Source organism: Rhincodon typus, chromosome 7, assembly GCF_021869965.1.
Source record: "Rhincodon typus isolate 14 chromosome 7, sRhiTyp1.1, whole genome shotgun sequence".
In the NCBI taxonomy this organism is placed as follows: domain Eukaryota; kingdom Metazoa; phylum Chordata; class Chondrichthyes; order Orectolobiformes; family Rhincodontidae; genus Rhincodon; species Rhincodon typus.
The window spans coordinates 46,455,249-46,475,885 of record NC_063338.1 but is presented as its reverse complement, the minus strand read 5'-3'; the positions used below and the strand labels follow the sequence as shown (position 1 = coordinate 46,475,885).

The window sequence follows — 20,637 nt, the reverse complement described above, 5'->3', positions numbered from 1 at the left end:
ATCCCCTTCCCCTCCCCCATTTCTGAAGAAGGGTCCAGACCCGAAACGTCAGCTTTCCTGCTCCTCTGATGCTGCTTGGCCTGCTGTGTTCATCCAGCTCTACACCGTCAATAGATTCTTGTTAGGCAAGGGAAGCAAATCTTATCGGGGGAATGGCAATGTGCAATTCAAAATACAAACAGATCAACCATGACCTTATTGAATGGCAGAGCAAGTTTAAGTAGGCAAATAGTCTACTTCAGTTAGTTTGTATGTTTGCAGCCATTACTTGCATAAAGTGGGATTGCTGGAACAACTGGTGGGTGAAGGATCGCGGATATCCCTCCTGGTTCAGGATATGCCTGACCAGGGATCCAAAAGCAGCATGTTAACATTAGCAAAAAGTTAATTATTAAAATGTATTAACAATCTTGAAATAAGCACTGTGATTATGTGAACCCCCACCTCTTCACATGATGGAATATTTGAAAAGGTGTAATCTGGGGATATTTGCTTAACATTAGTAACAATAATATCCTTTCTAACTTGTACAAACAATTTATTGCTACACAAAGATGACGATTAAGGGGATAAGGCAAGACAATATAGTTGAACCATGGAGATAAATTTGAAAGTGTAGATAACAGGGAACATTTACTGGGCCTGTAAAATTCACTAATGAGCAGGTTGCAAAACTGTACATGCTATCATAATGCAGTCAATGACTAATGACCATTACAAAATATTTTAGTAAAACTAGGAAGTTATGAACAATAAATTTGTTTTGATACAGAGCTCGCAGACAAAGAACAACACAGCACAGGAACAGGCCCTTCGGCCCTCCAAACCTGCGCCGCCACATTTTGCCCTTCCATACCAAAATGCTCTTCACTTACAGGAATCCCTCTGTTCCCTTCCTATTCATTTATTTGTCCAGGTGTTTCTTGAATGCTGCTATTGTGTCTGCTTCCACCACCACTTCTGGGAACATGTTCCAGGCACCCACCACGCTGTGTGGAAAAACTTGCCTCACACATCTCTTAAACTTCACCCCACCTCACACCTTGAACCTGTGTCCCCTAGTAATTTACACCTCCACCTTGGGAAAAAGCTTCATACTTTCTACTCTATCCATGCCATTCGCAATCTTATAAACTTCTATCAGGTCACCCCTCAACCTCCTACATTCCAATGAAAACAAACCCAGTCTAGCCAACTTTTCTTCATAGCTAAACTCCCTAATACCATAACTCAATATCCTGGTAAACTTTTTCTGTACCCTCTCAAAAACATAGATATCCTTCTGGTAGCATGGTGACCAGAACTGTACATAACATTCCGAGTGTAGCCTAACTGTAGTTCTATAAAGATGTAGCATAATTTGTCTAACCTTATACTCAATGCCCCTTCCAATGAAGGCAAACATGCCATAAGCCTTTTCTACTACTTTATCTACCTACACTGCCACCTTCAATGATCTGTGGACCTGCAAATCCAGATCCCTCTGCACATCAACACCCCTAAAAAGGTTCTACAATGTACAATTTATACCTGTACATGACTTTCCAAAATGCATCACTTCACATTTGTCCAGATTGAACTCCACATGCCACTTTTCTGCCTATGCTTCCAATTGATCTATATCCTGTTGTATTCTCTGACAATCCTCCTCACTATATGCAACTACTCCAATCTTTGTATCATCCACAAACACACTAATTAGACCAGCTACATTTTCCTCCAAATCATTTATGTAGATCATGAACAAAGGTCCCAGCACTGATCCCTGTGGAACACTAGTCAAAATCCTCCATTCCAAAAAGCATCCTTCCACCACTATCCTGTCTCCTGTAACTAAACTAGCTCTGTATCCATCTTGCCAGCTCACCCCTGATACCATGTAACTTCACCTCTTGTACCAGACTACCATGAGGGACCTTGTCAAAGGCCTTACTAAAGTCCATGTAGACAACATCAACCACTTTTCCCTTAATCATCTTCGTCACCTCCTCAAAAACCTGAATCAAGTCACTGAGGCACAATCTCCCCTACACAAAACCAGCTGTTTATTGCTAATAAGTCCATTTGCTTCTAAATGTGTACAGATCTTGTTCTGGAGAATCTTTTCCAATAATTTCCCTATCACCATTGAGAGACTCACAGGCTTGTAATTTCCAGGATTATCTCTGCTACCCTTCTTAAACAATGGGACAACGTAGGCTGTTCCAGTCCTCTGGGACCTCACCTGTGGCCAAAAACAATCAAAGACATCTGTCAACACTCCAGCGATTTGTTCTCTTGCATCCCTCAATATTCTGGGATAGATCCCATCAGGGCAGGGGGACTTATCAACTTTGATACTTTTTAAGATGCACAACACCTCTTCCTTTTTAATAGCAACTTGGCTTAGAAATCCAAAACTCCCTTCCCTGATCATCCTCCACCAATTCCCCTGTCAGTATTCACCAAAGAAAGTATTCATTTAGGACCTCACCTACCTCTTCTGGTTCCACACAGATTCCCTCTTTTGTCCTTAATTGGGCCAACCCTTTCTTTGGCTACCCTCATGCTTTTTATGCATTCACGTATAAAAAGCCTTAGGATTCTCCTTAATGCTGTTGGCTAATGACTTTTCATGACCTTTTAGCCCTTCTACTTCCTTGTAGAAGTTCTTTCCTACTTTCTTTATATACTCCAAGCACTTCATCAGTTCCTATTCTTCTAGATCTTAAGTATGCTTCTGTTTCCTTTCTGACCAAGGTCATATCATCCCTGGTCATGCAAGGTTCATAACCTGCCATACCTATTCTTCATTCTCACAGGAACGTGCCTCTCCTGAACTCTCATCAACTGCCACTTGAAATATTGCCACATGTCCGATGTAGATTTACTTTGAAACAGCTGCCTCCAATCAAATTTCTTCAGTTCCTGCCTAATATTGTTGTAGTTTGCCTTCCGAATTTAACACCTTCACCCAAGGACTGCTGTTATCCCTATCCACAAGTATCTTAAAACTCACTGTACTATGGTCACTACTCCCAAAATGCTCTCCCACTGAAACTTCACTCACCTGGCTGAGCTCATTTGGGAGACAGGGAGAGTCCTTTGCATAGGCTTGAATGTAGGTCTTTCCCTAGATGACATTGCAAACTGAAGACTGATCATTTTTTGCCACACCATCGACCAAGAGGCATTTGATATTACAGACATCACTCTTTAGAACTTTACAGGTGATCATTTTCATATGAGCCTGGACACCAAATATTCACAGGGTATTCAACTACTGAGGCTCACACTATGTCGAAACATAATTTAAAAGCATCTGATAAATATAACAGCTAAGCTTCCTGCTGATTTCATTGGGGTAACATGCTGGAAATCAAGCCCCACTATTACCCAAGTTGTCACAAAAGTTACAATTTTTTTAGAAATATGCAGAAATCCCTAAAGTACCTAAGCTTCTCTCTATTTACATAGGAGGCAGGGAAAAAAAAAAGAACAGGGTTGTGATGGGAGGGGGAAAAAAAACTGGAAATGCAGTTCAATGGTCCCTGTTCACAGGGTTCAATGAGTTGGTCGCTTTGGCTTATCAAGATGTGCTGTTCCTGGATTTTCTTTCTTCTGATTACTTTCACTTGCATGCAGACGGTATAGGTAGTTGATTCATAAAGTCTCTGGTTTACTGGTTAAGAGACACAGTTTACAACAATGGAGGGAAAAGTAAATTGGCTTCTTCAGGCCTAAAGTGTTTTATTTTAACTAGCAAACATCTGATGGTTTCTTCATTCACACCCATACATTGGCTCCCAGTGAGCTGAACAATCACATTATTAACAGGCAGGAAGCCTTTGTCATCAATAATTGGTCACTAGTCCACAGACCAATCAGCTACTTGTTGCCCACCAAATATCCATTTGTACGCAGCCACCTGGATCCAGCTTGTCTATTTCCAGATTTGCACAACTGCATGAACAAACAGCTGTGTAAACAGTAATTACAATGAGTGTCAGGTTATTTGCTATTATAGAGTGCAGCAATCCTTGGCTTTTAAAAATAGTTGTTTCCCCATTCGAGTCCATAATTAAAAATATAAAATGACAATCTTTGAATAGCTTATTTTTCTCCTGCATAGCCCAAAAAATGAAGGGTAATGGCAGTATATAACAAAGCTGAGTTAATTCGGTACAAACTAGGGATGATAACTGTGACCACAACACAGTACACTGTGCTACATGTAATCTTAATCTTTACTGCTATATGGAAATTCTTCCAGAACATTGTGAACGTCTTGAGCAATTAAGAGAAGCAATGTTTATATAAACTTATTATGTTCCTATGACTTTTTTAAAAATAAAACTATATTCTAAGTCATCCTTAAGTTTTTTCTCCACAGTTTATAGCCCATATATATTATTTCAGATGGCATGGATACACAGTTGTATATTCAAGACAGAGACAAAGATTTCTGCATAATAAGGAAAGTAAGAAATATGGAGATAGTGCAGAAAAAGGTGGAGTAGCCACAGTTATGTTGAATGGTGGAACAGGCTCAGAAATCAAAGTGACTTCATTTTTACTCCTTTTATTTTCCAAACAAAAAAACTTTATGAACAGAAGGGACAAACGTCACCATACTAAATATTCTACTTTGGATAATACAAAGCAGACGACTGAATTCCAGTCCATTTCTTCTCCTCTCTGCTTTATTCTTTCATGGGATATGAACATCACTGGCAATGACATTTCAGACAGCGAAGAGTGAATCGTGTTGGTGTAAAACATGGAGTTGTACATAGACCAGACTAGGTAAGGATGGCAGATTTCCTTCATTTAAAAACTTAAAAGAATGAGAAGGGATTTTATGACAATTAATAGCAATTTCACAGCACCATTACTGAGATTAGCTTTATACAATAGACCTGCTGATTGCATTTAAAATTCCACCAGCTGGTTTGAACCAGTGTCCCTAGAGTACTAGTCTGCACCTCTGCACAACCAGCCTAACAGCACCATGCCACCACCTTCTCTTGTGTAGTGCAAATCATAGAGTGATATAAAACAGAAGGTGTTCTGCCCATTGTGCTCACGCTAGTTCTTTTAAACAGCTATCCATTTAATCCCACTCAAGGTCTTTCGTCACAGCCCAGCACATTTTCCCCCCAAGTATTTATCCAATTCATTTTTGAAAGTTTATCAATAAAATGTGTTTCCATTACACTTTTAGTGTATTCCTTATCACAATCTCTCACTAGAATTTTAAAAAAGTCACATATGGCTCTTTCCCCAATATGCACTCCTTGCTGACCCTTCTTCCAGCAGAAACAATTTTTTATACATTAAATAAAGGGAGGGGGTTATTAACTTTGAATCCTTCCCTCAAGTTTCCTCACAACCATCTCTGCTCCAAGGAGAACAATCCCAACTTATCTACATAGCCAATGTCACCCACTGATACTAATTTCATAAGTTGTTTTGAAAACATGTAATCCAAAGCCTAAATATTCTTCCCAAAGCATCAAACTCAGCTATGTTCTATAATTTGAATAAAACCTCTCTGTTGGAAGTACGTATTTATATTTATGGACATTCAAAAGATATTGAATTATTTGGACACTTTCTGGATTAAATCAGCGATGTTACCAAGGTATGAGGTAAACAAAATAATGTAGGCTGTAAGGCACCTGCCCAAAACAGAAAGTCAAGTGACTTTGGAATATTCAGCCAAAGAAGGTAATGGAGTTTCTTGTCCTTATTTACTGGAAAACCTGGCACTAGAGCAGACCTAAAGACTGTTGCTTAGCAAATCTTTCTGGTCTTGGATCCTGCTTCAAAAGCCTATGAAGTTGGAATGGAAAATCATCCAAAGCTTGCAATAAAGACAATACTTTCTCCTGAAATTCTCTCTTGGTTGAAATATTTGGGAACTTGACAAATTTTCCACATCACAGTATCACGACTGTCCTGTAAAACGCCAAAATACAGAACTGTGATCACTTTCCAAAATCTTGGAACCAGCCTGATTTCAATCCAAATGAAAAACTTGCCTGCAAGTTCTTCCATTAATCTATGCCTGTCAGCAAACAACTGCTCATCAGCTTGTAACCCAGTGGACTAAGAAAGTTCAGCAAATTCTGTGTTCAGACCATTGGCTGATAAAGGGCGGGTATTTTTCAGCCCCTTTTTTTTTTTTTAGAAAAATCATCTCCGCAGAGTAGTCCTGTGTGTTAGGTTTAAAAGGCAATTGAAAAGGGAGTACATTTCTAATTCCAGATAACTGCTTAATTTTTAACCCATTTCTCTGTCCCAGTCATAACACCTCCTTGAACAAACTTTCCTTCCTTTTGCAAGTTTTGTCTCTATTTATAAAGTTAAACAATCCAATTGTCTTCTTGAAAAATAAGCTCTCACCTTATTCTACCTTTTTCCTCTTAGGCAGTCCCTTAGGACTAAGAATGACTTAATGACATGACCAATACTCACTCACCTCAATCCACATGGACAAGGAGAACCACCACTTCGACTGGGACAACACCAAGATCCTGGGACAGGCTAGGCAGAGACAGGCACGAGAATTCCCAGAAGCATGGCACTCCACGAAGCATGCTATTAATAAACACATTGAACTCGACCCCAAATACATTCCACTACGAAGGAAAACTGGAAGTGAGGCAATCCATCTCAACGGACCCCAGAGTTTAAAAACCAGGCAGGAGAACATACCGACGCTTCATTGGAGGCTGCACCGAGGATGTTACCAAGCATGGTAATGATATGTCTGAAACAAGAAACCAGCTCGGCGAGCCAACCAACCTCAAATTCTACATATATTTCAATTGCACTACCCACATCAACGCTCCCCACTATTTCAAATAATTCACCTAAAATTAGTCAAACACAATTTAACGTTAATAAATGAAAAATAGAATGGATTTGTTAGTCTGTAATTGCTTAAACACCATTAATCTTGTCACAGATTAAAATCCCTAAAAGTATCTTCACTATTAACGTTAGACTAACAGGCCTCATCCTCCAAGTTCGAATATTTGTCATTGCCAGTCCTCAAGCACCACATTCACATTTGAGTTTGGAACACCACGGCCAGAGCCTCTGCAATTTCTACCCTTACTTGCCTAGTTTGCATCCTATCTAAACTAGGTGACTACACAGTATAATCTACTTTGAGTGCTTACTCTTCACTTTTAACCCAACTGCAGAATGGATAGTTACAGGTTTAAAAATAACAGTGGCCATACCTGGTTCATTATAGCCGTCCCGTAAATGCTGAATAAGATGGAGGATAACACGAGGGAGGATATGTTCTGACATCATCATCAGTTCATTAGGAACAGAAGGAATATTTGAACTTGTTGCAAACCGATGCCTTTTACAAAACCTAGAAGAATTTGTAAAAAGTTATTATTTTATTGATAAGTGCACAAGTCATATAAACACACTTCTACATGGAAATTTCTCCAGAATACTTGGAATTAATACCTGAAGTCTCCAATTCTGGAGCAGTCATCAACAAATTTGTCCCATAAGAAATGGGATAGTTTTAAACTAACTGCTAAAAAAAAAAACAAAAACAGGCCTGTAGTAAAGAGTTTTCCAGAATATTGCACTCACACAATAAACAAAAAGAGTGGTTAGATTCTATATAGGAAGAAAGGAAAAACTGACACTTTGTCTAATAAGGGTACTCTTCTGAAACTGGGATTGAGAGGGAATTGCTGAGGCAAAGTACAGATAAATCCACTCTACACAAGACTGATAAATTTTACTTTAGCAAAGTATTTCATTTCACAAAATTTGATTCTTTCACCTGGACAAGATTTCCATTTCAAACTCTTTATGTTTATAAATCTGGTACATTAATCTTCATATTTGTTTTATTCCCACAGGAGTCATGTGCATCTCTGGCTGGTCAGCATTTACTGCTTGTCCCTAGTTGCCCTTAATGAGACTTCGTAGCGATTGATACAACTGAGTGGCTTGCTAGGCCATTTCTGAGGACAGTTAAGAGTCAACCATATTGTGTGGGTCCAGAGTCATAAAGGGGCCAGACCAGGGGACGATGGCAGATTTCCTTCTCTGAAGGGCATTAGTGAACCAGATGGTTTCCTGATCATAGAGTCTCAATTCTAGATATGTATTGAATTCATCATCTGCCGTAGCAGGATTCAAAGCTGGGTCCCCAGAACATTACCTGGATCGCTGGATTAATAGTCTAGCAATAACACCAGTAGGCCATTGCCTCCTCTCTAGATCTCAATTCACTAGAGATTTGTATTCTTTGGGGCATCTAGATTCCCAGTTAAAAAAAGGGCCAGGATTTTAACTACCATGGGAATCCAACATTCCTCAACCAAGGTATACTTTCTATTTTAATCAGTTCCTTGGTGCTGCCCAATATTTCTAACACTTCAGCCCTTTAGTACCCAAAGGCCAATAATAGCTAGTGTTCTCAAAAATGCGGTACCTAAACACATCACTGTCATATCAAACCCTCCCCTAATTACCATCATAGCACCTCATTACACCCAAATTTAGTGTCAATTTCTGGAATGACTACTTATCCAGTTTAAACAGATTACAGGATCGCATTTGATACCGCCACTGTCAACAAAATATTCCAATAGTTGAAAATTGTAACACTGTTCTCCAGATACTTTCGAGTAAACCAAACATGTTTCAGTCCCAGTGATATTAAATACCATCAGCAGTGCTGCAACATCACCTAATGTTCAACTCAAAAGAAATTAGCACAAATGAAAATTCAAGCTGCATGTGGACTAGTTAGAAAAATGCAAACCCATGGGGAAACCTATAGGGGAAGGGACAGCGCATACACAGAACTGACCAAGAGACAGAAAACACAGACCAGTGCAGTGGTGAGCGTGGCTTTTAAGATTAGAGAGAAGTATAAATCATTGTACTCTCACCGTCTTGGCATTAGGACAACAGCTCTGATTAACACAAATTAATAAATCAGATTATGTGGGTACATTTCAAAGTTTGCAATGGTCACAAAACTTGCAAATATGATAAATAGCGAGGAGGACTGCAGCAAACTAAGTATACCAAGCAGTCTGGATCATGGGAACCTCTTTAGGAAGTATAAGAGGGCCTTGCAGAGAACTCAGGAGATTTACTAGAATGTTAGAACAGATGAGAAACTTGAATTACAAAGAGACTAGAGAAACTGGGTTGTTTTTGTAGCTAGATTTATCATCAACAGGGTACAGTAAATAAATAAACTATTTCCATTAGCAACTGTTTCATACATGCAAGACAGATTTATGGTACTGTAATTTTCAAAAGAACCAGAAGGAGACTAGACTTTTCACATATAATAGTAGTAACTTTTAAGTGAGAATTTTATATACACTAAAAAATGAAAAAGCCTGCATGATCAGGGGAAAAAAAAAAACCAGAAAAACAGCTAATTAGATAGCACTTTAAAAGATCAAAATACAGCCACCATGGGCCACGAACTGTGTGTTCAACAGGAACAAAAAAAAAAAAAAGGCATTTTGTCTACCACAAAAATGTTTAATGTCATATGTGAAATTCAGTGCCATGAGGTGTCAGATATGCAGGTTGTACATCCCAACAATTGGTAGACTATATCAAACAACACATCTCATTGGACATGTCCAGTACACCAATCATTCACAACTAGCCCGTGCATGAAAGCCTCAGAACACAATGGCCAACATCAGATCTAATTCTGCCGCTGAACAACATTTATTAAACAATCCAGATTGTGCTAAGAATTACACCTGAAACCAACAATTGTCAGTGGAGTTTAGAGCGAGATGCATCTATACACACCAGAAGCCACATAGATGTTAATACAAAAGGACCTTGTTTTATGTAGGCAAAATTAATCCACATTCATCAAATTTTAGAAAAAAAATTTGCAACAATGCCCTGACAAAATCAGAGTCTACCATCTTGATCTTAGAACTGAGATTGACTGTTACTGTATCTGCTGCATCACCAAGTCAACTATGTCCCAACAAATCAGCACTCCCTTCAATGTTGCATACGTTAGTGTTTTTTAGTGTCAAAGTGCCTCATGCATGACTATAAATCTAAGAGTAGAAGTAGGCCATTTGGCCCATCGAGTCCACTCTACCATTCAATGAGATCATGGCACATCTAATCATCTTCATTTCCTTGTCTGATAAAAAAACTCTCAGCTTTAAATATACTTAACTCAGCCTTGACAACTATCTGCAGTAAAGAAATCCACAGATCCACTATCCTCAGTGAAGAAATGACTCATTTGTCTCAAATAGATAACCCTTTACATTTGTGGGAGAATCTAAAACCAATCTCTCAGCATCCATCCTGTCAAGACAAGCAGAATCTTCGGTATTTCAACGAGGTCACATTTCAACAAGGTCACTGCATTCTGATCGCACGCACACAGACACAAACACACCTACGTGGCCTCGACGTCAAGGGCTTAGCTCTTTTGTCCATTTATTTTTTTTTAAGTGGGCTGTAATGAGCTCTTTGTTGAGAGAACAAGCCTAGATGTAACAAATCTGGGTTTCCAAAAAGCATTCAATAAAAAAGGTACTGCACGTAAGGCTACTTAGGATGGAAAGGGCTCTAATGGTACAGTGGTAGTGCCCCTACCTCAGAGCCAGAAAGCCCAAGCTCATGTCCCATCTACCACTGGACATGTTTCATAACATCTCAGAACAGTTTCACGAGAACATACTTTTTAGCACCAACAGAGGATTGTCTAACTAATAGAAGAAACAGGGTTGGGCTAAAGGGGGCATTTTCAGGATGGCAATCTGTAACCAGTGCAGTGCCACAGGGTTCAGTGATAATGTCACAATTACTTACAGTAATGACTCGGGTGGCACAAGTGAATGTACTACCACCAAGTCTGCAGATGACCAAAAAAAGGCAGAAAGGCAAGTAGTGAAGATGAAACAAGTCTACAATGGGATACAGGCAGGTTGAGTCAGTGGGTAAAAATTGGCAGATGGGATATAATGTGAGAAAGTGTGAAGTTGTACACCTTGGCATGAATAGAAGAGTTAAATATTATGTAAATTCGGAAAGACTGCCTAAAGCTGCAGCATGAAGGGATCTGGTGGGTCCTCAAGTATGTTAGCATCCTAGTCCAGCAGGTAATAAGGAAGGCAAATCAAATGTTGGTCTTTATTTCAAAGGGAATGTGGATAAAAAAAATAGGGAAATCTAGTTAAAATTAGACAAGCATTAGTCAGAGCGCATCCGGAATACTATGAACAGTTTCTATATAAGAAAAGGTATAATTGCATTGGAGGAAGTCCAGAGAAAGCTCGCTAGTTTGATCCCAAGTACGGAGGGATTTTCTTATAAAAGGAGCGATAGTATAGGTTGGCCTCATACTCATTGAAGTTTGGAATGAAAACAACCTTAATGAAGCGTACAAGATTCTTCGGGGGTTTGATAGAGAAGATACAGAAAGGGAGTTTCGCTTTGTCTCGGGCCAGAGGGCATTCTCTCAGAGTAAGAGCTCACGCATTTAAGTCACAGATGAGGAGGAATTTCTTCTCAAAAGGAAGACAGCAAATCTTAAATTATTTTCAGCAGAAGGTTGTAGAGCCTGAGCTGTTAAGTATATTCAAGGCTGAGGTAAACATATTTTTAAATCAGTAAAGGAATCAAGGGTTATGGGGAAAATGGCAGGAAAGTGTAGTTGAGGATTATCAAATCAGCCGTGCTGAGGAGTGGCAGACGGAGTTTAAGTTGTATAAATGCGAGGTATTGCAGTTTGGTAGAACAATTAAGTGCAGGACTTATACAGTTAATGGTAGAATCCTGGGTACTGTTGTAGAACAGAGATTCAGGTACACCGTTCTTCGAGAGCTGTGTCACAGGAAGACAGCGTGGTTAAGAAAGAATTTAGCATGCTTGCCTTCACTGTTCAGACTACTAGGTGTACAGGAGATGGGACATCATGTTCAGGTTGTACAGGACATTGGTGAGGCTACTTTTGGCATACTATGCACAGTTCTAGTTGCCCTGCTACAGGAAGGATATTATTAAATTGGAGGGTTCAGAAAAGATTCACCAGGATGTTGCCAGGAATGGAGGGTTGGAGTTATAAGGAGAGGCTGGATTGGCTGGGCTTTTTTTTTTCCATTGGAGCATAGGAGGTTGAGAGGTTACCTTATAGAGATTTATAAAATCATGAGGGGCATAAATATGGTGAATAGCAAAAGGTCTTTCCCTAGGGTGGGGAAGTTCAAAACTAGAGGGCATATTTTTAAGGTGAAGAGGAGAAAGATTTAAAAGGGATTTGAGGGGCGACTTTTTCCCCCAAACAGGAGGTGGTTCTTAAGTGGAATGAACTGCCAGGTGAAGTGGTAGATGCACTTACAGTTACAACATTTAAAAGCCATTTGGATGGGTGCATGAATAGGGAAGGTTTAGAGGGATAGGGGCCAAACACAGGCAAGGGACATGTTCAGTTTGGGAAACTTGGTCAGTATTGACAAATTGGACCAAAGGGTCTGTCTCCATGCTGTATGACTCTATAACCTCATTGAATAGCAGAGCAGATTCAATGAGCCAAATGACCTACCTCTGTTCCTACATTTAAAAAAGACTGACCTTCCTGGCTGTTTTTTTCTCCAGCTGAGCTGGCACTGCAATGAGATGACGTCCCATCTGCACTCTCGGGCTGATTTAAAAATAAGGCCATGATGCTGCAAAGATCAGTGGAGTCCTCACAGCTAAAAGACTTGCAAAGCAACGGGACTGCAATACATTAAATACTCATTCATCTCCTTGCAATGCACAAGTTAGTTGCTATACTCCCTATGTTACACAAGGAGTCAAGAAATTAACATAATCTATTGGCTGTGCGGCACTAAAACGTTGGCTACGGGTCCAAATGCTCCAGACCTAATCACACCTCTCAAGGCTGTCCTACCACGCTTAGAATGTAGCATTTAACTAACGATGTGGAAAACTACTCAGGTTTGTCCTATCAAAAATGCAGGACAAACTGCCTCATTTGTCTGCTTTGGATGATGAGCAAAGTAAGGATCATCAGGTGTGTTATAAGGCAATACTTACAAAGCAAGATGCTGCTTATTTGTGCTCAGTTTGCATTCTACCAGGACCATTTGACCCCCTGACCTCCTTGCATCTTTTGTCTAAACATGGATAATGGAGCTAAACTCCAGTAGGCACAACAGCCTTTGACATCAAACTAGCATTCAATAAAGTGCAGAGTTGACACACAGAATACATATCTACATGCATTTAGAAGGAGCCCTCACAAAAGAGAATGATAATTAGTATTTAAGCAAGTTCCTTTCATACATTAAACAGGCTCAAAACACTTCAGGGGAGCATTACACCCAAAATAAAATTTTATACTAAGTCACCAGCCAAGAGGGGAGGCAATGACCTAGTGGTAAAAATTGCTGGACTATTAATCCAGAGATCTAGGCAATGTTCTGAGGCGCTGGGTTTCAATCGTGCTATGGCAGATGGCAGAATATGAACGCAATAAAAGTCTGGAATAAAGGGTTTTTTTTTTATTTTTTAAAAAAGAGTGACCAGGAAACCATTGCTACTTGCCCATCTAGTTTAGTAATGCTCTTAAAAGGGAAAGAAATTGCTGTTCTTCCCTGGTCTGACTGACATGTGATTCCAGATCCACAGCAATGTGATGTACTCTTAAGTGTCCTCTGGACAATTAACACTGGCCTAATCAGCAACACCCACATCCCGAGAATGAATCAAAAAAAATTTAAAATTGGGCAGACAATTATAGGCTTGGTCAAAGAGGTGAATTTTAAAGAGTGTCTTAAAAAGAAGCAAAGTGAGGGACAAAGGCAGAACCAAATCAGGAGGGATATCCTTCAATGTGTTTAAAGCAAAATACTGCAGATACTGGAAATCTGAATCAAAAACTGAAGAAGTTTCCAGGCCTGCTCAGTTTCTCCAACACACACTGTTTTTATTCAAGGTGTTGCCCCACCAAAGGCCAATGTGGGTCAGCAAACACACACATTGCAGCCTGGTTGCTGGCAGCTGCCCAGATTAAACTTGACAGTTCACATCCCTGGTGTCATATTTCATATGAATATGAACTAGCAAACGTTTACCCAAACCATGAGTTAAATCCTCTGATATTACCAATCACCATCCTGCCCCAGCCCACCAGTTATCGAAAAACTCACCTACGCTCTTATACTATGGTCAGGTTCAGCTATTCCAGTGCTCTTCAACCAACATCTCATCAACCTGACTTCAGTGATTCCTACTCACGCATGTTCACTGACCCACTTTGACTTCCACTCCCTTAAAGTTTTTAAATGCTCACCCTTGTATTTAAATCCCTCCATTACCTCACCATTCTTCATCTCAGTCACTTCCTCCAGCTATACAATTGTGAAAGAATGTTTCGTCTTCCAATTCTGACTTCTTGCACACACCAAATTTTTATCACTCCATCACTGACAGCCATACCTTGCACTACCTAGATGCCAAAACCTGGAATTCTTCACAATCTCAGTCTTTTCCTTTAAGCTAGTCCTTAACCATTTACTTTAAACTAAGATTTTGATCATCACCCGAACTTCCTATTGTAGCTAGTCAAATTTTGTTAGATAACACATGTAAAAGGGCCATGGTATGCTTTGCTACCTCAAAAAAGATATTATTGATAATTGGGGCTATTACAATGCAAGACAATGGAACTCATTTCCCCATCAAAATCATTCTTAAAAAAACCCTTTCTTCCCCAACAGTTATTATAAGTGTAAAATATTGCAGATGCTGAAAATCAAATGATCTTAAATTACAACAGGAAAACTGAGAAGCTAAATAACTACTTTTGTAATTCTTCCATAAAAGACTGACACAGAAATCTCGCAAGAAGAAAAGATCCAAAGAACCAATGAAAATGATGAACTAGTCAAACTAAGTAGCACTGGAGAAATGAATGACACAGACAGGTGATAAACTCCAAGGATCTGATAATAAATATTCCGATACTGAAAGCTATCTATAGAGGTAAATACATCGATCACCTCAAAATTGCACATGCCGTAACAGTGCCTGCAGATTGAAATGTTGAAAATGTAATCTCACTATTTAAGACTGAGGGCGGGGGGGGGGGGGAACGGAGATTTCCAGAAGACTGAATGGCAGATCAGTTAACCTGACAGTGATAGGGAAAATGCTGCCATTTGTTGTTATGGTATTAGCAATATGATTAACTGTAGACTTAGAAAATAAACGAGCTGATTGAGTGTCAAAATGAATTATTAAAACAGAAATCAGGTCTGATAAGCTTGTGCTGTTTGAGGTTGTTACTAGCAGAAGTAGAAATGGGGGAAACCAATGATGAGATGTATTTGGATTTTCAGAGGGTTTCAATAAACAGAACCACAGCATATGGAATAGGTAGTAATATACCAGCATGGATTAAAGTTTGGTAAACAGAAAGTCAAGTAGGACAAAATATGTCATTCAGAGGCTGCCAGGCACTGCAAGGATCAGTGCTGGAGCCTCAGCTACATAGGGACCAAATGTTATATTTCCAAACTTGCAGATGACACAAGGTGCAAAGAGGCTTCAAAGGGAGAGGTTGAATGAATTGGCAAGACCATGGCAGATGAAATAAAGTATGGATAAATGTAAGGTTATCCCTTAGGTTGGAAGAAGAGGTGTGAGGTATTTAATAAAATGGGGAGAGATTGGGAATTGACGATGTCTTAACAGACCAGGATTTCATCAGTCACAAGTCACTGAAAGCTAACTTGCAGGTGCAGCAAACAATTAGGAAGACATATGGCACGTTGGCTTTTATCATAAGAGGATTAGATTACAGGAATAAAATGTTTTGCTTCATTTCTGTAGAATCCACACCTGCAGTTTTGTTGTGCAAGGTTTCTTAAAGGAAGCATACACGTGCCATAAAGGGGCTCCACATGTTCACCAGAATAATCCATGGGACGGTAGGATTATTCTTCGAGGAGACTGAGCTCTTAAGGTTAGAGAAATGAGAAGTGATTTAACTGAAATTCATAAAATTCTTACAGGCTTAGACAGGGTAGTTGCAAAAAGGATTCTTCCCCTGAAAGGGTGGGTGGTGTTGTTGAGTCGAGAACCCAGGACAAGCCATTTAGGACTAAGATGAGGAGGAATTGCTTCACTCAGGCAGTAAATCTTTGGAATTCCATACCCCAAAGGCTGTGAAAGTTCAGTCACTGAGTACGTTCAAGCCAGAGATTAATCGACTTTTGAATACTAATGACGTCAAAGGATATGGGGAGAGAGTGTGGGAAACCGTGACCTAGAATAAGGGAACAGACTCAAAAGGCTAATTGCTACCCTAGTCCTCCCAAAGCAGGAAATGGTCTACAGATCAGGCAGCACCCATGAAAAGAAAAGGGCAATGTTTCAGGTCAGTTCTGAAAAAAGTCAGAAACCTGAAAGGACATCAATTTACGAGCAAATTACAGCAGATGCTGGCATCTGTACTGAGAACAAAAAAATGCTGGAGATCACCGCAGGTCAGGCAGCATCCATGGAGAGAAAGCAAGCTAACGTTTCGACTCTAGATGACTCTTCAGAGCTGACGTGAAGTGTGGAGTGGGCAGCATTTATGCAATAGTGGGAGAATGGGGGAAGAAAGGATGTTGAATCACTTAATGTGAACCATTAACATTCTTTCTGCTCTGTGATCTCCAGCATTTTCGTCTTCAGTAAATAACAATCATTTCGCTATCTACAACTGCTGCCGAACTTGACGACTGCATATACCACTAAAACGTTAACTTCCCCGTACTATTATTTTCTTGATTTGTTTCACGACATGAAGGAATCAATGCTGTTAGTTGTTAAAAAAAAAAAGTGCTTAGGCAACAACTGTGTATGGGCATCGTACATACACTTATACGGTATCACAGGCGAGTAAACTAAAGCTTTATGTAGTCAATACCTAAAATGTCTCGGACACACGATATTTACGATCGTGACAGAAGCGCGTCCATAATTTAATGTCATTTAGTGACACGTCAAACGCAAAGCTCTAAAGCTTCCAAACTTGCAGCAGGTTTTCTTAAGCAAATTTTTTCTTTCAGAAAAAGGAGTAATTCCACTTTTTAAAAAACTTTACCAAATGTATTTTATATCTTTTTATATATTTATATTGTAACCTTTATGTCAGTACAACTTTCCTGACTTTTATAAAATGCGGGTAAAGAAACATTCTGAAATCTCTGGATAGCACTAGTAAAGACCCAGTCTATACACAGGTCTTCCGTGTTGGCAGCGGAGCGCAAAAAGTTTACAAACAAGTGCTATTTTTGCTACTGTTGGCCTAAGGTCAACAGCAACAAATACCCGGTGAATTTAAGCTATTACAATGTTTTGAAAATAAAAAGTTTACAAAAAATAATAAATGAAGGGGCTATCCCTGATCCAGACTTTATTAGGAGAGGTGTCCGGGTCGGACATAGGCTCAGAGTCCCGGTTTTAGGCTCTCTTCACTCACCCACTTTCCCGCATCACACTGCTGTCCCCGCAATCACAGGCCCCGCCCGCCTGACTCCGAAACATGTTGAAATCATGACCCGTGTGTTCTCCGGCGTTGAAGCACTCGGCGCACAGGGACATACACGGCGAGATCCCGCACGTCCTGCAGCGGTAGGCCACGAAGTTGGCAGTCCACACCAAGCCGCACAGAGTCGCGTTGTCATAGCCGCGCACCATTTTACAGAAATCATCGAAGCTCTCGCCGCCGGCCATCAGGCACTTGCACCACTCGATCACCTCGGCCTCGTCCACCGCTCTCTCCAGGCTCAGGACGCTATCCAGCAGCTCGCCAAGCAGCTGCACACCCCTACTGTCCTGCCGGCTACACTCGGCCTTCAGCGAGGCGGCCGTACTCCTCTTGTCCCGACCCAATAGTGACGCCGCCATAGCGGCCCGCAGCCGGCCAGCCGAGCCTGCTTATTTATTTTGTTCTTGGAGCAGCCTGCCGACAACTCTCGTGAGAGTTCAGCTGCTGCCGGAAGCAGGCTGAATGTCTGTGCGCCTCTTCCCGGAAGTGCTCTCTACAACAGTTGATAATCCCTGGGAGGACGAGGAGGATTGCTGCAAGGTTACTCACTGACACTTGTCTCCTGCCCCTCATCTAACACCCCGAGGAACTAAAACGCCCAGAAATGGCACAGGAGGAACCTCTGATTCTTCAAATTCAATGGGGAAAGGATGGGGTTGTGAACAAGTACCTGCGTTCAACTTTAATATTTTGCCCCAACACATGACAAGGCAGCTGGAAATCTGAATGAAATGGCAGGAAATGTTGGAAATGCTCAAGCAGGTCTGCGGGAAGATAAAACAGGGTTAACGTTTCAAGTTTGACCTTTCGTCAGAACAGGACAAACTTGGAGATTTGGAACAAAGACAGAAGTTGCTGGAAAAGCTCAGCAGGTCAGACAGCATCTGTGAAGAAGAAATCAAGAGTTAGTGTTTCGCGTCCTTCTCCTCTCTTTACTCAGAGAGTAGTAAGGGCGTGGAATGCCCTGCCTGCAAAAATAGTAGACTCGCCAACTTTAAGGGGATTTAAATGGTTATTGGATAAACGTATGGATGATAATGGAATAGTTTAGGTTAGATGGGCTTCAGATTGGTTTCACAGGTCGGCGCAACATCGAGGGCCGAAGGGCCTGTACTGCGCTGTAATGTTCTATGTTCTAAGGGTCACCGGAACCGAAACTTTAACTCTGATTTTTCTTCACAGATGCTGCTAGACCTGCTGAGCTTTTCCAGCAACTTCTGTTTTTGTTGCAGATTTAGAGCATCAGCAGTTCTTTCGGTTTCTATAAAGTTGGAAATCTAACAGGTTTTAAGCAAGTGAAAGTTGGACAGGGTTGGCGGTAGGGTGATCAACACAGACAATAAAAGGGTCGCTTCATTTGGCAACGCTAGTGGCATGGAAGGACACGGTAGTCATTTATTCAACGGTTTTACGCGATCCTTGCACTTAACAACTTATGGCTGCATTCCCAGAGAGTGCGTCACATTAAATAGTGAGTTATTTTAGGCAAAAAATGTGATGCACCTGAAGGAGAGTTCCTATCTGGGAAATTTTGAAAATTGTACAAGAGATCCCTCTCAACACGTATTTTGCATATACTTGCCTCCTCGAGCTCCCCCACGCCCCCACCACAGTTCACACGCTGTCCCAAAAACGGTGCCAAGCCCCCCGTTAAACGCATACCTTTTCCCAACTCCGCCGCCCACATTCACTCAGCTGCCTTGTGCGTGGGAATATATTTTTTAAGAGTGAAAAAGGTAAAGTTTACATATTGGAATGATTTTAATGAAAATACATTACCAAGTTTACAATGCTTCAAGTTTTTGAGTGATTCGCAAATCTTAAATGGAAATTAAGCATTTGCAATTTCAAATTATGTTAAAATAAAGCCTGAGAACAATGAGGAAGTGTGTAATGGACATGAGCTAGGCCTTGGTGAGGAACGCCTGGACCATTGTGCGCAGTGTTGGCCTCCTTTTCTGAGGAAGGATGCTCTTGCTCTCGAGGGAGCGCAGCCAAGGTTTACCAAGCTGATTCCGGGGATGGCGGGACTGATGTTATGAGGAGAGATTGACTTGATGATTTAGTAATTGTATTACTGAAAAAGTAAACAGGACCATGAGACATAGTAACCGAAGTAGGCTTTTCTAAGTTTTCGCCTGACTTCAGATTAATAAGGGGGGATCTCATAGAGACTTTTAAAATTCTAACAGGACTAGATAAGGTAGATGCAGGGAGGATGTTCCCAATGATTGGTGTGTCAGGAACCAGGGATCACAGTTTGACGATTTGGGGTAGACCATTTAAGTTGGAGATGAGATATTTCTTCACCCAAAGAGTGGTGAGTCTGTGAAATTCATTACCACAGGAAGTAGCTGATGCCAAAACATTGAATGTATTCAAGAGGCAGCCTGATATAACACTTGGCATGAATGGGATCAAAGGTTATGGGGAGAAAGCAGGATTAGGCTATTGAGGTGGACAATGATTGTGATGAATGGCAGGGCAGGCCCGAAGGACTGAATAGCCTACTCCTGCTCTCATCTTCTATGTTTCTAAAAGATGGAAGAGGAACTTAAGTAATAAACATGTAAGCTGGGAGGGGCACATTAGTAATGGGCATGTGAAATACATGGGGGGGGTCATAAATAATGGAAATGTAACATAGGAAAACATGTTAGATATGGATGTGTGAGATGTGAAGAGGATGTTTCATATTGTTAGGGAGATTAGCACTACTGGACCCAGTTTACGAATAAGATGTAAAAAGATGACAATGAAAAGAACTATTTTCGCTTAGAGCGTCCGTAATGTGTAGATTTTTTCACTCCAAGAACAGTGGAGGCTGGGTCATTGAATATATTCAAGGCTAAGTTAAATATATTTTAGAAGGGAGTCAAGTTTATAGGGGGGGAGGGTGGAACACAGACAATAAAGTGGAATTAAGGCCACAATGAGATCAGTCATGATCTTGTTGAATGATGAAGCAAGATTAAAGGGCCAAATGGCTTACTCCTGCTCCTAAGTCTCACATTCATCTTAGTAATATTAACATCTTATTAGTGGTGTTGGAATGC

At 40.5% G+C, this 20,637-nt stretch overlaps 1 protein-coding gene across 1 annotated transcript in view; it reads right to left on the bottom strand.

Moving 5' to 3' along the window:
* ubr3 (ubiquitin protein ligase E3 component n-recognin 3) overlaps positions 1-18,022 on the bottom strand; it is a 331,038-nt gene extending 313,016 nt beyond the window's left edge. Inside the window, exons 1-2 of the mRNA XM_048599210.1 lie at positions 17,513-18,022; positions 7,233-7,372 (exon numbers count right to left, since the gene is read on the bottom strand). Coding sequence (XP_048455167.1) covers positions 7,233-7,372; positions 17,513-17,940 — 568 coding nt within the window. The 5' untranslated portion in view covers positions 17,941-18,022. The remainder of the gene's footprint in view (positions 1-7,232; positions 7,373-17,512) is intronic.
* Positions 18,023-20,637: the final 2,615 nt, after the last annotated feature.